We start from the raw sequence: 16,396 nt of genomic DNA, 5'->3' as shown, positions 1-16,396 counted from the left end.
CAAATAGTTTTTCTTCTTTAATATGATAATGCTACGTAGGTCCCATACAAAAAAATTTTTTTTTTGAATTTTTTCGTGCTACGATAGACACTCTTGATTTAAAAATTTTGAGTTACATTTGTCACACTGATAAAATTTTGCATCCATGATGGTGTATCTGAAAACATATTACGTAAAACGAATTGTTTATGATCTGATAAATCTGGGTACAAGACGGTACTTAAATTTGCTTTTTTGATAAAAAAAAAAAAATTTGCAAGAAAGTATAATAATAGTAATGAACTGTGGAATAGTTTTTCTGTTACTCTAAAATTTCGTTCTAAATAATATTTTTGATTTTAAATTTGTTTTCTGATTTAATTTGTATAAAAACTTTTTTTGGGTTTCTACATCTAGACAATGCAACATTTAATTGCACATGAGAAAATAATGGTTTTTCAAGGTATAATCCTAAAGCATCAAAACTTTGACTTTGAGATTTATTGATGGTCATAGGAAAAGCTAAGGTAAATGGAAATTGTTTTCTGTACAATATAAATAGTAGCGAAGAAGAATTGTTTGTTTGTAGTGTTATTCTTGAAATAAAGACTTTATTTCCTTTTTTTTACCTGTGATTATTTTAGCTTCGATGTTGTATTTGAATAATTTTGTAATTCGTAATCTTGTAGCATTGCAAAGTCTTTCAGATATGTTTAAGTTTCGTATTAACATAAAAATAGCGTTAATTTTTAAATTCAATTCGTGTGGAGGAAGACCTTCTTTAATACTATTTAAATAATATCTTGTAGGGAAATAAATATAAATATTATCGTCTGATTTATTTAATCCTTTGTAGGCTGCTTTATCAATACTTTAATACGTTACTAGTGTTACTACCATATTATTAAAAATTTTTTGCTAAAAAAATGTGTATTCGTTGTGAGATGTTAGTACAGCTTTCCTTATGAAAGAATCATCATCATTATTAACAATTTTAGAACATATATCATTTGTTTTCCATGTCTGAGGAATTCTAAAAGTTTTAATTTTGCCTTCTCCAATATCCAGTAGCAATGAAGAAAATTTTTTATCAATCGAACGTATATTATTTTTTAAATGAAAAAATTAAAAAATTTTGTGATTTTTGGAACAATAGTAATTTTGCGTCCATTTTTTACCACTGGGAGAATTCGACGAAAGTCTTCACATAAAATTATTATTTTATTTTCAAAAGGTTTATTACTACTAGATAAATCTTTTAAAGTCTTATCAACGATTTCTATCGCTTTTTCCGGTATCATAGAAGCTTTATCCCAAATAATTACTTCTACATTACGTATTTTTTGTTTATTTGGCTCAAACTGGAAAAACGCACTTTCTATAGTGCTTAAGTCTAAAGGAAGTCTGAAAGTTCTGTGAGTGGTCATTACCTTTGGAAGCAGAATAGAAACAATGTTCTTAGTATATATTCTAAAAGCACGTGAGGTCCCCATAAGTCACCTTGTATATATATATATATATATATATATATCTCTCCTTATATTATAAAGTTGTACTGACGAAAGTGAGTCTCAGCCCCCAGCTCCACTCCACTATCCCTTAGCTCCCCCTCGATTCATATAGCTATTTGCTTGTTTTTACGTCATTGATCAAATTATATTTAATTTACCTCCCCCCCGGTCCCCTCTGTCTATTCTCTCTCTCTTACTCACTATGTGTCTCTGAAGGACCATTATTTGTTTAACTTGATCGAACTTTTACATTTGTAATTTTTTTCTGGTCCAGGTGTACTTTACGCAAATATAAAATTCTTAATTAACTGAGAACTTTATTTACAAAAAAAAAAAAAAAAAAAAAACAGGAGAAGGTATAATTAAATAGACAAACACAATTAAGCTTTTGAAACAATAATTCATTCTGTTCATATAATGTTGTAACATTTTATGTATCGTTGTAACCCAACTGTTCTTTTAAAACCCTTTCCACATTTTCCACATATTTTTTTTCTATGGTTTTTATGAATGAATCTATGTCTGTTTAAATGTGACGATCTTTAAAGTTACATATTTTTGAATTACTGAAAAATTTCTTGCTAAACAATATTTTCAATTTCTAATTTATTCTCAGATTGAATTTGAATAAAAATTCTTTTTGGATTCTTACACCTTGATAAAGCAACGTATAATTGTCAGTGAGAGAACAAAGGTTTCTTAATATACAATCCTAAGGAATCAGAACTCTGTCCTTATGATTTGTTGATAAACATAGAAAACGCTAACACAAAGGGAAACTGTTTTCTATAGAAGACAAAAGGTAATGATGATGAGGTGCCAGTATTTAATGTTATTCCAGGAATATAAGCTGTGCTTCCTTTTTTTTCTCCCGATATTATTTCTGCTTTTATATTATACTTAAATAATTTTGTTATTTTTAATACTGTGCCATTGCAGAGATCCTCCGATACACTTAAATTTCTTATTAACATTACTATAGCATTTATTTTTAATTCTCATTCGTGTAGTAGGATTATTTGTAGTATTTCGGATTTTTTTTTTGATATTATTTTAAAATTCTATTAGAAAATTAATATTTATGTTATCATCTGTTTTATTTACTTCTTTATGAGTCGCGTATTCTGCTGTTGTGAACTCATTCTCAGCCTGCATTGATAATTACACGAGTAATGTCGTTATTTTGTCTACTCAATCTGTTAGAGGGGGGTTGGCGCGCGGAGCACGCAGGGGGGCGTTAGCCCTACTAGTATATATCTTGCGAGTCTCTAGAGTACAGAACTCTGATTTGAGGGGAATACTGTCCCATCTGGTGACACTGGTTAAAGCTCATTTCTATAATTAGTCCTGTTACCTTGTTTAGTTCCCTGTAGCTTTTAATTTTGTAACATCCAGTTACTTTTAAAATTTGCGAACTGTACATTACTTTGCAAAGTAACAAATAACTACATTTGCTACTCTATAAACTTGTAAATCTATGTCAAAACTTGCTTACTTTCTACGAATCTATATTTGCTTATCTATTGGTCGTAGTTTTAATGCATGCTTGCGTGTCACTGCTAGGCATTATGGCAACAGTGAATCTAGCAAGTTATTGATTCAAATTGCTGATAATTATACTTGTATTACACTACGTGTATCAATTACCTTCAGGCTTGTAGTTATAACACAAACACTCATGGATTGTATTGTATTGTGTCAAAATTTCTTAAATGAATGGTATAAAAAATAATCTTTTAATACATGTATAAATGCGGATAAAGAGACTACGACCTCCTTATAATGTTTTATTATTACCAATTGCCTGACAAAAAAAAGTATCTTGAATTTTGCTAGCAATACTTTGGAAAAGCACACTTAAGTAAGATATGAACACATGCAAGTCGAAGAAAATAACTATATAATAGTACTTTAGAAATAAAGAAAAAAAACGTTTTTGTAGAAAGCATACAACTCTAAAAACTGCAAATAAAAGTTATACTGCTACATAAGGTTAGAATATAAAAAAAATCTGAACTAGAAATGTAATTTTGAGATTTGTGTAAGTGCATATTTTTACTGTTAGGAAGGCTTCTTATTGTCAAATACAAAAAATTTGCAATCCAGTATTACGTTCTGACTTACTAAAAAAGTTTAACTCTTCGAGCTGTCCAATTTTATGTATTTGTTGTGAAATTAATTTTCAACAGTAGTCATAGATATAATTATGTATTTACTTTGAACAGATATGATTCTAAAATTATAATTGTTTTGTGCATTAACGCCAGCCTGTATCTTCAGGCTAAATTTTGTTACATCAATTCATTTTTTTGCAGACACTGACGGTTCCTTTCTTTACATTTTGTTTCTGACTCGTATTTAATTTCTTTAAATTTTTCATGTATACGTTATTACTATACAAATCATAAGTAACATATAAATTTCTAGAGTTACCTGTATATGCTCCAAGAAAACTCGCAGATCTGATGGAAGATGTTTAAGAAGCAATTTGTGATCGTAGTTTTCCTTCATTAATCCTACCTGTTGATAAAATTTCTCATTACCTTTCTTTCATAAAAAAAATTTTATAAATAACGTTTTCTCTTACTTGTTCTTTATCTTTAATTTTCCTCCAAGGAAGTTGTCCATTCACAAACTCTACGAGCATATAGAAAAGAGACCACAAATCATCATGCCTTCCCATTTCTTTATTTCTGTGAGCATTAATAGATGCGTATCTGACGGTTCCCCGAAAGCCAGCAGCTGCACGTGCGGGTCTAACCTCACCGGCTCCAGTCGTAAATTGTCGAGCTAGGCCAAAATCTAACATATAAACTAATCTGGTATAATGAGGATGGCGACCGATAGAAAAATTAGACTGAAAAAAATTAAAAAAGAAGAATGTTTCATTATACAGCTTTGTCATATTAAACATGCTAAGTGTGTAAAGAAGTTATAATTTTATGAGCACGAAAAGTCATTATTAAAAGTTTGGATCTACGGACTTTGAAAATAAGATCACCTAATAACAGTTAAAATTTGAAAATATTTCAATGTATATTTAATGTAGTCCACTTCAAATATTTTAATTTCTTGAAATTTTTTCTCCAAGAGATTTTTTTTTCTTTCATACCAGAACAGAAACAAAACTACATTTTTAATAAGTAAAAAAAATTCCACAAAAAAACAGGTATTTTTTGCCAGGAAAAATCGTTAGATAAACTGTATTATAGTAAAATTTGATTACCGTAAAGAGGTAACGAAGATGTCCGTGGAATGAATAAATATTTCTGAAAAAATACAAAACTTGCAAAAGTTTTTGAACAGACCTCGAATTTTCTTTGAAAGTTTTAAAAGTTTTGAAAATTTTCACGAGAAAAAATTTTTTTTTAACTTTTGTTTTTTTCTCTATTACAAATCTTACTATGGTGATTATTTTCGTGATGAAAAAAAAATGTAGATAGAATTCGTTAATAGGTGGCGGATTCACATTAAATGTAGTTTTGCAAAGGTTTTTACATTTTATAAATATAATGATAAGCACACTATGTGAATAGAGCATGTTGACAACAAATTAGCAGTTATAGTCCAGGAAATTAAAAAAAAATGGATAAAAATTTATGATTAAAAAAAAGTTGCAGGCTTTGTAAGATTTATAATTTTTTAGTATGAATCATGATTTTACATTTTTCCTTGTTACATCGTCTTTTCAGAACCAAATTCATTCGGTGCAGCAAAATTTACAAATGAAAAATAAGTTTTTATGAAAAATGTTTTAATAATTTTCATAGTTCTTCTTTCTTTTTTTTTCACTCCGTATATATATATATATATATAAAATGTATACAACAATTAAAAAGCCATGTGTAGAGTGATTGTCTTTATTTCAATAAAAAATTGTCAACGTTTTGCCCGTCAAGGAGGCCTCTTCAAGATAAATCAACAGCCCCATCTGAGTAACTGCCTCAAGCACTCCTCACAATTCACAATATGCACCCAAACTTTAACTAACATATTTACTCAGGCGGGGCTAATGATTTATGCTGAAGAGGCCTTCTTGAGGGGCGACAAGTTAACAATTTTTTATCGAAATAAAGATATTAACTCCACACATGGCTTTTTAATTGTTTTATTTATTGTTTTTATAAATTTATAAGAATACAAATAATAGTTGACGTTCTTTAAGTGCCTCAAGCACCCTTCAGTCTATCAAACAAATTCTATCTTTAACGATGTAGTACAATATATACACAGTTATGTGCTCAATATTACAAACCACTTACTACTTATAAGAATGGATTGACAATATAACCAATTCAATGATGGCATATTACGCTGACACATGAGAATTATATAACAAAATAAAGATGAAATGAAAAAAATCATGTCGATAAAAACGCTAAACTCTACCATCCATAGCTTACTTATGTATAACGCATACTCGATTAAAGTTTTCATGTATTGACATAATGAACATTATATAGTACTGCGAAAGTTCATTCTAAGTCTGATTTTGTGTATTTTGGTACAAAATAAGAGTTATTGTACAAAATAATATGTAATTAATTCAGAAAACTCTCTCTCAATCTAAAATTTCTTAATGTCTAAAATTTTTTTTCACTTTAAAAGAATGTTCTGTATTAATGCAGTAACAAGCCGTAACGATGTTTTTATCCCCATTTTTAATTTTTTTAATATTCTCTATCTTTTTTTGTTTTAAGTTTTCTTGACATTTGTTCCACATAACCCACTTTACGATTATTACACGTGATAACATAAACTACTTCTTTTTCATTGCCTTTTCTTTACCATGTCCTTTCTAAGCCTTACAATGCAAATTAGTTTATTTTTAGATTATAAAATTAGAGAAAACCCATAAATATGCAAACGATTTTTTATGAAATAGTAGAAAATTTTGTGGAGTAGAATAAAAATTTTTGATGTTTGACAACTTAATTCTTAGTATAAAATATTATCAGATTTATAAACTCTATTCAGAATAGACTTAGCATCAGGACCCTTAACTATTACCAAAAAACAGGAGTATCATGTTGACTAGTAAGTAACAACGTGATGAGTTTCATGACTTACAATAGTTGCAGGGACGTCTATCTTTTAAGGTTAATAGTTGTGCAATAGCTAGGGTGTTTGATATTATGGAAGTCGATGAAAAATATTTTACAGCAAGAATCGTTGTTTCTAGTATAGGTTTTCCTCCATATATTTTTAACATAGCTTTATTTAGATTATTAATTGGATATTCCAGGATACAAGCATACTCAATTCCTTCTTGCTGGAAAGTAATTGGTTTAAGTTTTATTTCTTAAAAACAGTTTTAAGATGAGAATTCTACTTGAAAATACTTCAGTTCCTGATGATTACAAATTAATTTTACTTCATGTAGTATCATTATGTACCAATCTTCCACGGAAGTCAATAATTGAAGGTGTTTCTGAGAATTGGCTATTTTTACAAAATGTAGATATTTGTAGAAAATCAGAATTCCAATTCTAAGATGGTATTATATTTCTTTTTAGCTCCACATTCTGTGAGTTTTAATAAAAAAATTACAGACAACTGAAAATGTTGTTTTATGATTGGTTATCCGTCGATTAATTTGTCATCAAATTTACTATAAAATAGAAACTTTGGCAAATCCATTATTTATTGTTAATAACGCGTTAATGGTAAGAAAGTTGAAAAAAACATTTTGTACCGAAAAACTTTGGATCGACGTAAAAAAACCATTACGTTTATTTGAACATAACTGTAAGAAAATATAGGTATTAAGTTACATAACAAAAAGCTATTTGTAAAATTGCAACATAATGGTTAGTTTTTTGGTAATTATTTTTTTTAAAATGAGTCTTATTACAAACCTCACAATCGATTTCTTGACATTTTACTTTGGTAAAACCATTGTATTGAATATTACTAATGATAACAAACAAAACAAATGGATTTTTGTGAATTCTAACATTTTTCAAGAAAAAATTTTATTTCGCAACTTAAACAAGTTGGAAATATTTCAGTCAATTTTGGATGTTCTTTTCTTACTATTCATCATGGCGTTTATCGTAAAAAAAAAACATGTATAAAAAAAAGGATGCTCTATCTTGTTTTTAAGCAGAGATACAAGAAATTGACCTTTTTGCAATAACAGACTGATAATTAAATTTTTCATTGCAAAAAAATTTGTGTATCATCTTCATGTACCTCTGCATCATACTGCCAGATCACTTAATCAGTAGCGTTAAAAAAAAAGCTAAAGAAAATTAAGAATTTCATTGTAATAGCCAGCAGTAGTTCAGCGCTCCCATCTGTACGCTTATTTTGCGACTAATTGGCCAACCGGTTGCAGGGCCTATAGGAAAAACCGCAGGCAATGACTGGTGTTTAAATTAAAATAAGTTGTTGTACGCAACTTCGTTGTATAGCAGAAAAAAATTGATACTGTGAAATTAAAAATTTGTATACTTCTAATGCAGTGGGCACTTAAGAGTAGACTTCAAACTTTTTTCTTCGCACATATTAAAAAAATTATTTTATTACGATTAAATAGAGCCTGGAATAATATAACTTGCACGAAATTGTGTAAATGATTGATGAAGAAGACTGTATATACAATGACTGTATACTACAATGTATCTGAAGTACCTTGAAAGCCAGACAAAATATTGAACAGAATGGACGACAAAACTGATATTAATGTGACGCAAAAGTTTGTAGACAGAATATAGTTGTTGTGAAAGTAATTTATTAGAAAAAACTAAATTTTAATGTATCAAAAAAGCTAAGAATTAAAATAGTTATTAATAATTAGATTTATTAATCATAATTAATACCTTTTTTTTTAATTCACAATTTATTTCTTACAGCAAGTAAAGATGGCACACTGAATATATACGCAGTAAAAACAACAACGTATTCATATAAAATTTATAAGGCAAGTATTGAAAAATTTTTTTCAGCGAACGGTAAGATAAAGAATGTAAATGTAAGAAGCACCGTACTAAACACAGTTACTAACGGCATTATCTATTTTATCTATTCATCGCTTTGATAACATTCGCTGTCTTAGTATCTTACATTGCTTTAACGATTACATACTTGGTTAAGTTATCGATCATTACCAATACAAACTTGTTACCTCGACTTGACCGTACAAAGGACCCTACGTCATCAATATCTATAGTATGAAATAGATGCTACCCCAGTGAAATTGAATGTAATTGCCCTGGTTGTCGACCCAGTTTTGTTATAGTAGCAACGCATTGGAAACACCAGTTTATGTGCTATTTTGTATGTCCCCGTATATTTACAAAATAGAACCTGCGTAAAATTAATCAAACCGTACGTTCTAACCTTGGGTAACCGGCAAAATCATGAAATCGCACTACCAGCCCTTTTCGCATGAACTGTGGCGCTACGTATAACAGTTTACAGTTTATTTACTTGTACAATCTTTCATCGTTTGATTCAAAATCTCGTACTGCTTCTCTTTCGTTTTTATTTCTTTCCACAGCCTTTTTTTCTAAAATTTTTTTTTTCGTTGCACGTATTCGTCTTGAAATGGAAATGCTATAATTTCTTTACTTTCACTTATAATGCTGTAAACCTATATTGTTTCATTGTTTTGAACATTTTCTGCATTTGTATCACAATTATTAATACTTAAGCACTTATTTTAAAAATCTTGACTGGTGCTCGACTTAGCGCGTCTGCATGGGCTAATTTATCACATTCTCTGTGTACAGTTTCATAATCATATTCGATTAATAAATAGTGTCATCTCATAGCTTGAGCGTTTTGTGCCTGTTGCGTATTCAAATAAGTTAAAGCTTGACAATCTGTTACTATTAAAAAAAAATATTTATTAGCATGGCTCACAACTGTGATACGCACCAGATCACTGAGAACAACGCAAGCTTGGTAGAATAATAATTTTTCTCTATTTTGCTTGTTCGACGACTGACAGCATGTACGAGATTTAATTTGCCGTGTTCATAGCGTTGGAGTAATAACTCACCCAAACCTCGTGCACTTGCATTAGTATGTAGTTCGGTTTATCGAGTAGACTTAAATGGTTGTAAGACTGGTTTATTTACTAGGGCACTCTTTAGAGTTTCAAAAGTCTTATTTTTATTGCCAAGCTATTTAAATTGTACATCCGAGCGCAACAATCGATGCAATGGTGCGATAACACTAGCGTATCCCTAAACGAATCCGTGAAAAAATCCGCTTAATCCCTGAAACCGTCTAACTTCATGTTGATTTGATGGGGTAGGAAACTTTGCAATCTCTAATAATACTTTTGGCTCACCTTATGATATTCTCTGACACAAGATTTCAAACCCGAGATGAGATACTTTATTCATTAAAAATTTACATTTTTTAAGTTTTAAAGTGAGCCCAGCATTCCGCAAATCTTCAAGAGTTAATATTAATTTATTTCTTAACTTAGGCCAGTTTTTCCCGGGTAAAAATATATCATGAAGATAGTACAAAATTGTATGTTATCGTAATGGACGTATTTACCTTTAAATCACCTCAGAAAAATAAGCCAGAGAAAACATCAATTCAAATGTCATAACATTACACTCTACTGTTTTATTAAATGTACTTAACGCGGTCTTATGTTTTAAATGTTCAGCTACTGATATTTGTAAATACTTGTGAGCAAGATCTAGAGTGATAAACAAATTATTACCTTTAATTTCGAGAAAATGTTCATTTATTTCGGGCAAAGGAAAAGGCAACTTTTCTGTTTGTTAATTAAGTCGGCTACAATTAATTACGAGTCGTTATTCTCCGTTTTTCTTGCTCACAAGAAATACACGGCTCGCAAATGAAGAATTTGTTTCCCTAACTTTTCCTGCCTCTCTCCATTCCTGAATTATTTTACGAATTTTCTCGCGGTCGTTTTGATACGGTTCGAGCGTGAAATATCTAAAGCCGATCTATATGCATCACTATATGCATAAACACGCGCGTTGATGTACAATGAAACGTAATGAATCCTCAATGGCCTCTATGTTAGATAATAGAGGCAAAAGCTACACAAGTGTCCGTGTACATAAACCACGGGGTCCGGAGACTAAATTATTTCAGCCGTGTGGGCCACCGCAAAGCGGCTTATCCTCACTCGCAGCATCATTTTATATGTAGGTATACGTATATACATGTGTAGATGCGCGGAGTAAAGATGTTAGTCAGGTTGACGGCCGCGATAACGGCATATCTAAATAACGACACAGGTGTAATTGGACATACACGACAAACACACACACGCGTTCACGCCCAACATCGATCCTTGGCCATTGTTGTTCGTATAGTTTCATTTTATGAGCGTTCGCTCACTTTCGTTTGTGTTGTCAGGCAAGCTTTCAAAATTGCCAGTAAATAATTTGAGGGGTTTGGCAATACACGGAGGGAAAATCGTATCAGAACTTTTACGGTTCGCGAGCGGGAAAACGTGTTTTACGAGTGGATTCCGTCTAGTAGTGCCCGTCCGCGGAATATTGCGCCTGATTGCGGGAATTGTTACATACAGACAGCGCAACAGAGATTTTTCCCAGCTGATACAAAGTCATTTGTCAATTTTGGAGAATCCCCTCCCTTTTTTTTCAGTGATGAGTTTTGTGATCACAATCGCTGAAAATTAAAAGGGTTCTTTGAGCATACGCGACGCTTGAGTGTAGAATCCAGGTGATTTTTGAGACAACGCGATCTTCAGTGCCTGATCTCGTATACGCTGCAGACACTTGAAGCCTCTATCTACTTTGTGGGTCAAATGGTGTTCTCCTTTGTACTCTTCCACTTGTCTTTCCCCCTCCCCTCCGTTTTAACATTCCTTTTTTTATCTCTGTCTCTCCCTATGCTGCAGCGTTTTCAGGATCCATTGTCTACCCTTTCGCCTGTTGAACATTTTTTAACTTCCCACCACTGTTTTCCCGAAGCTTGTATTTTTTAAACATTTGAAGTTTTTCAAGTTCTTGCATTCTTGAGTTGCTCGAGGAAACCACATCGCCTTGGCAACAAAAAAAAATCGTTATTTTGTAATGGTTTCTTTTTTTGGAAGCGCTATGTTTTTTCAATGTTATTCAAGCAGCCTACGAAGGTATATGGGTTGATAAACTGCTGACTAGGTTTTTGAACGAAATTCCTTTTCTAGCATTATGAGTTTTGGGCGCATGGGGGCTACACCAGAAAAAGTGTAACAAAACTTTTTTCCAAACCCACTAAGTAATACAAGTAATACAGCCGTGTATAAAGCTATATACATCGCCGCAAGCAGCTATCTCTCTCTTCATGCGCGATTACCAAAGTACTATACACCTCTCTTTTGTTCAACCTCCTTCGGTTGTACTCGGACTGTAGCTCCTCTTCCCCGCACCGCGCACCGTTAGCACTACCTACACATTTATAGCGTCCGCTGTAAGTATATACGTATAGCTTATATCGACATATAATTTGTTAGTCTCTTCCCACTTCCCGCACCCCGCGCGATATCACTGGCTGTAAAAGTGGCTACTTAGTTTATTACCCGAAAAGAAAAATACGATTCAATCTTATGTTTTTCAGTAAGGAAAAAATGTTTCCTTACAGAATTTCTCGAGGAATGCAAGAAAAATAGTTTTGTCCAAATCAGAAGCTAACTTAATTTATTTATTTAAAAATTTATGATTAGTTGCTAATATTTTTTTAGATTTTTGGTTCTATCTGGGGAGGGGGAGGTGAATTTTACCGAAAGTGTATTGTTCAGAAAGGTAAGAAAACCGAGTAATGTTTACAGAAACAAAATCAAATTGTACGGTTTTTTTAACCGAAGAAAATATGCCGATGACGTGCAATTGAGATTTTTTGGTTACCGCCAACATTTTATTCATAAGGTAAGTTTGAACTCCTTTTTTTAATAAGACCAACATTTTCAGATATCATTTATTACAAAAATTTGAATTCACGATGCAAATGTAGAAATTCTTATCATAAGAAACACATAAATATATTAGAATATAAGCAGCAGCCATTTTCTCCTCAGTCGTATACCTGTATCGTGGATGAAAAGAGGCATAACTTGCGTGACATAACACCAGAGCGCACATGCGACGGGGAGAGGACACACACACTTGGCTCAAGATCCCCACGAGACGCTTTTTCCGTCAATATGTAGCCCCAGGCTGCAGTGGCATGTGTATACGTAATTCTACAGCGAGAGGAAACGTTATCTTCTTCTCACCCAAGTGCATAAAAATAGATGAAAGAGAAAGAGAGAGAGAGAGAGAGAGAGAGAGATATGGGTCACCTCGGGAACTTGAGATGCTAGCTTTCCACCCTTCATCTCTATTTCTGCTCAAGGCTCCTGTTTTGTTTGTCTCCCGTGCGTGTGTGTGTGTAGAGGTTGATACAGTACTATACTTATGTGTGTGCATGTAAATCGATATTCACCTCAGTGTTGGCAGAGATTTTTCTCGTGCAGATGTTGACCGTCCCGCAGATAAGGGATAACTAGTACGCGATTTCGTCGCCAATTTGCATCGATAGATACGGCCCGAACGTGGCATTCACTCGCCGGCTACACTGCTGCAGTCTATGTACTCACGGTGTTACGGTGCATAGCTGGTCATTTGTCTCGCTTATACCAGTGATTTCTTTTTTTCTCCGAATGATCGCTCGAGTCTTGTACGTATAACGATTGCGTATACTTGATACTGTTTGTCTGGATTTTTTAGCGCTGCCAGTTCTTGAAAAGGTCGATTATAAAGGAATTTAATGTCAAACTTGTTTATAAAAAAAAGACCTTTTTTCATTTCTGGGCGAGGCTCTATTGAGCTACCTCTTAGCAGACAAGAAATTTTCTCGCATTAAAACACACCAACTACGAAAAATCACGAGAGTAGGTGTGAACGAGAACTGGTGTTTATTCTTTATAGTTTGGTTATCTAAGGGGGTGACGCCGAGTTGGGAGCCGTACATCTGCATAAAGTGCGGAAAGCACCGAATCGAAGTTTTGCGCGGAAGTTGGATGTCCGTGGAAGCGATAGCCATAAATTCTACGGACAAGCGAGCGTTTCGAGTTCTTTGTGATAGAATTCCTAACGAACAGGCATACATTGTATGTAACGCATATCTACCCAATTTTTTTCAAAACAACGGTACCTTCAACGTCTACGGGATCGGCTCTTAAAGTAACAACAGCTTCGATGATCGGAAACCAAATCCAACCATGGGGATGCCTAATTAGGAAAGCCTCGTTAATCTTCCGTTCTTTACCACGAGACACCCTTGCAATTAATAGTCAAGCTGTAGCATAAGTCTCAACTCTGTTCTTGGCAGCGTTTTCCAAAACTCCGAGTGTCAAACAAGAAGAAAAAAATCCGATTGATCTTCTTGCCACAGTAAAGGCATCGAGTGTATAGCCACAATTACGCGGAGCGGCCGTAACGACGCCAGTCTCCTCATAAACGTAACAAGTGGTATCTGTTACGTTCGATCGTGAACACTTGTCTTGTCCTGTTCGCCTCCTCCCCACTGGCTCAACGCCAATTGGCATTTTGTCGGTTCTAACGAGACCCTACTTTTTCTCTATCCCACCCCCAAGGCCAAGTTATCTCCAGGTCTCCAGCGCGGTCGAGTGCATAAGTTCTGCAAAATAAGTATATGTAACTACACGTATAAATCAGTGCATTGACAGCTACGTACTTTTTTTCGCTAAAGTTGACTCGGCCCGTTAAAGCCGAGGCTCATAAAGGTTTAACTATTAGCTCTAAGTACATGTATGTTTCTTTTTTTTCCTTTTAAGTAGATAGTCCCCACAGCAGCTTCTTTCCATCTTGTTTAGAGATAAACTCACCCACGCTTCTCGAGAAACCATGAAATTCCCGAGATACGACGATCCATTGAAGCTGCATTTTGCTCTACGTTTTCATCACCGTTCGCCCCCGCAACGGCTTCAGTAGTTCTTAACTAAGAGCACTCCGATCCTGCAACGAGGGCATCTTTGTACCAAATCTCCGTGGTTTCTCATCTATTGGATATGGCCGAACGAGGATTATCGTCGGGCAAAGGAGACATTTACGTACACAAGTACACGTGCACATGTCAGCTATTCACTAACGGAAAATTGCCGATTACCGGCGCGATGAACCACGCGTCCGATGACGAATACGCACCCTGGGCACATGTTTCGATTCCAAGGTTTGGGTTGTTGATGAGCCACAGATATCCAATTAGGTTAATATTGTGAAGGAGCACGAGCTCTTGATGGCTACTAGAGAAGTATAGTAGATTTTTGGACGCCTGTGCCAATACCTGTGTTATGAGTATGTTAACACCCTACTATGCATATTCGCTCAAATCAGCCAAATAAAAAATTGAAATTCGGATTAAAGAAAAATTTAATTTAAAATAAAGACACTTGTCAAAGACTAACAAACTGGTAACTAATTGATAATTTTAAGCGGTATTGCTCACCAAGTTTTATCAATCGTAAAAAATGAAGATGAAAAAAGAAATCGAAGAAACTGAGATTTTTATGTAACTTTAAAATAAAAAACCAATATACGATCGTTTCACAACAACTGTTTTTACCACTTCTGTTGAAATAAGGTAAAGATAAAATGATATCATTTCAATTAAAAAAATAAATAGGTGACAAAGAATGTTTGTTCAGAATATTTTAAGAACGTAAGTGATTCTTTGATGTATGACGCAATGTTAACATCTCATAAAGAGATAACGCATTTTTTGAAAAATAAAATTTCAACAATAGTGAACGGAGAAAGTAAAATTTATTTTAAAACTTGAAAAAAAAATGAAACTGTTAACAATGTTTCTATAAATTTTTGAATCAAACATTAAAATTGCATTAAAGATGGTGTACCCCCTTTATTTAATTTAAAAACTAATGCCATTTTTATGTTTATAAAAATGTATGTATTTCAGAAGGATTATATTATGGTACAAGACTAAAAATAATAAAATTATTTGAGTATAGCAATGAGGCTGAAATAATAACTGGTAAGAAAAAATTACAATCTAAGTTTTTATTTTCAGAATAACATTAAATACATAATCTCTATCACGTATACTAGTGAGCTTTAAGGGAGTTAGCAGCAGAACGTCGGACAGTAGCTGATTGGCTGTCACGACCCATAAGAATACCATTGGGTTTTAACCGTTGTTTGTTGAAAAGTATGTGTATAGATATATACGCCTTGTAGATTTTGCAACAAATGGCGGCGGTTCTGCTGCTCACTCCCTTGAAGCTAAATAACCTATATGTTTGATATTTTACAGAAAAAATTCCTTTACAGATGGCATTTCCTATGACTATTATTGAATCACAAGATTAAATGTTTGATGAATAACGTTTACGTTTAAGATAACCTTTGTTTCGTTCTCATTAACAATATCACGTAAATTTATTTTGATGTCAGCATCCTTAAAACAATTACATTTAAAACAAATTTCGATCATCCTCATCCTCGTCCTCGTCAACTTTAGTGAGCAACACTGCTTAAAGTTATTAATTAGTTACCAGTTTGTTAGTCTTAGACAAGACTCTTTATGTAAAATTAAATTTTTCTTTACCCGAATTTTAAATTTTTATTTAGCCGACTCGAGCCACTATTTATTGTGGTATGCTGACATACGTTTCAAAATACTGGATAACCTGCTACAAAATTACGTTAGAGATAGGTGTAATCTGTATTTAAAATATTTAGACAGCAACACGTACGTGTAATCTTACTAATATATAAAGCAAGGTCACTAAAACCATTGTAATCGCTAACCGCAAAAACTAATAAACCGATTTTGCTAAAACTTTGCATACTAATTCTTAATAATTTTGAAATGGTTTTCGCATAGTTTGTTTTTTTTTTTTGAAAAAAATAATAACAATAACAACAAATAAGCTCAAAGTT

General features: G+C 32.9%; 1 protein-coding gene across 6 annotated transcripts in view; it reads right to left on the bottom strand.

Annotated features, from left to right (window-relative positions):
- Positions 1-16,396, bottom strand: part of Asator (tau-tubulin kinase asator) — a 552,963-nt gene that overhangs the window by 476,793 nt on the left and 59,774 nt on the right. For all 6 annotated transcript variants that reach the window (XR_016293148.1, XR_016293146.1, XR_016293147.1 and 3 more), the window contains 2 exons: positions 4,078-4,347; positions 3,924-4,010 (listed from right to left, as the gene is read on the bottom strand). Coding sequence is in view for 1 of the 6 variants with exons in the window: in XM_089594084.1 (XP_089450210.1) it covers positions 3,924-4,010; positions 4,078-4,347 (357 nt within the window). In the remaining 5 variants the exon portion in view is untranslated. The remainder of the gene's footprint in view (positions 1-3,923; positions 4,011-4,077; positions 4,348-16,396) is intronic.

Source organism: Copidosoma floridanum, unplaced genomic scaffold, assembly GCF_036245765.1.
Source record: "Copidosoma floridanum isolate Cflo_tuat_1 unplaced genomic scaffold, Cflo_Japanese_pri ptg000020l, whole genome shotgun sequence".
NCBI classification, from domain to species: domain Eukaryota; kingdom Metazoa; phylum Arthropoda; class Insecta; order Hymenoptera; family Encyrtidae; genus Copidosoma; species Copidosoma floridanum.
Note: the sequence above shows the minus strand (reverse complement) of the source record. Positions and strands in the feature narration are given on the sequence as shown.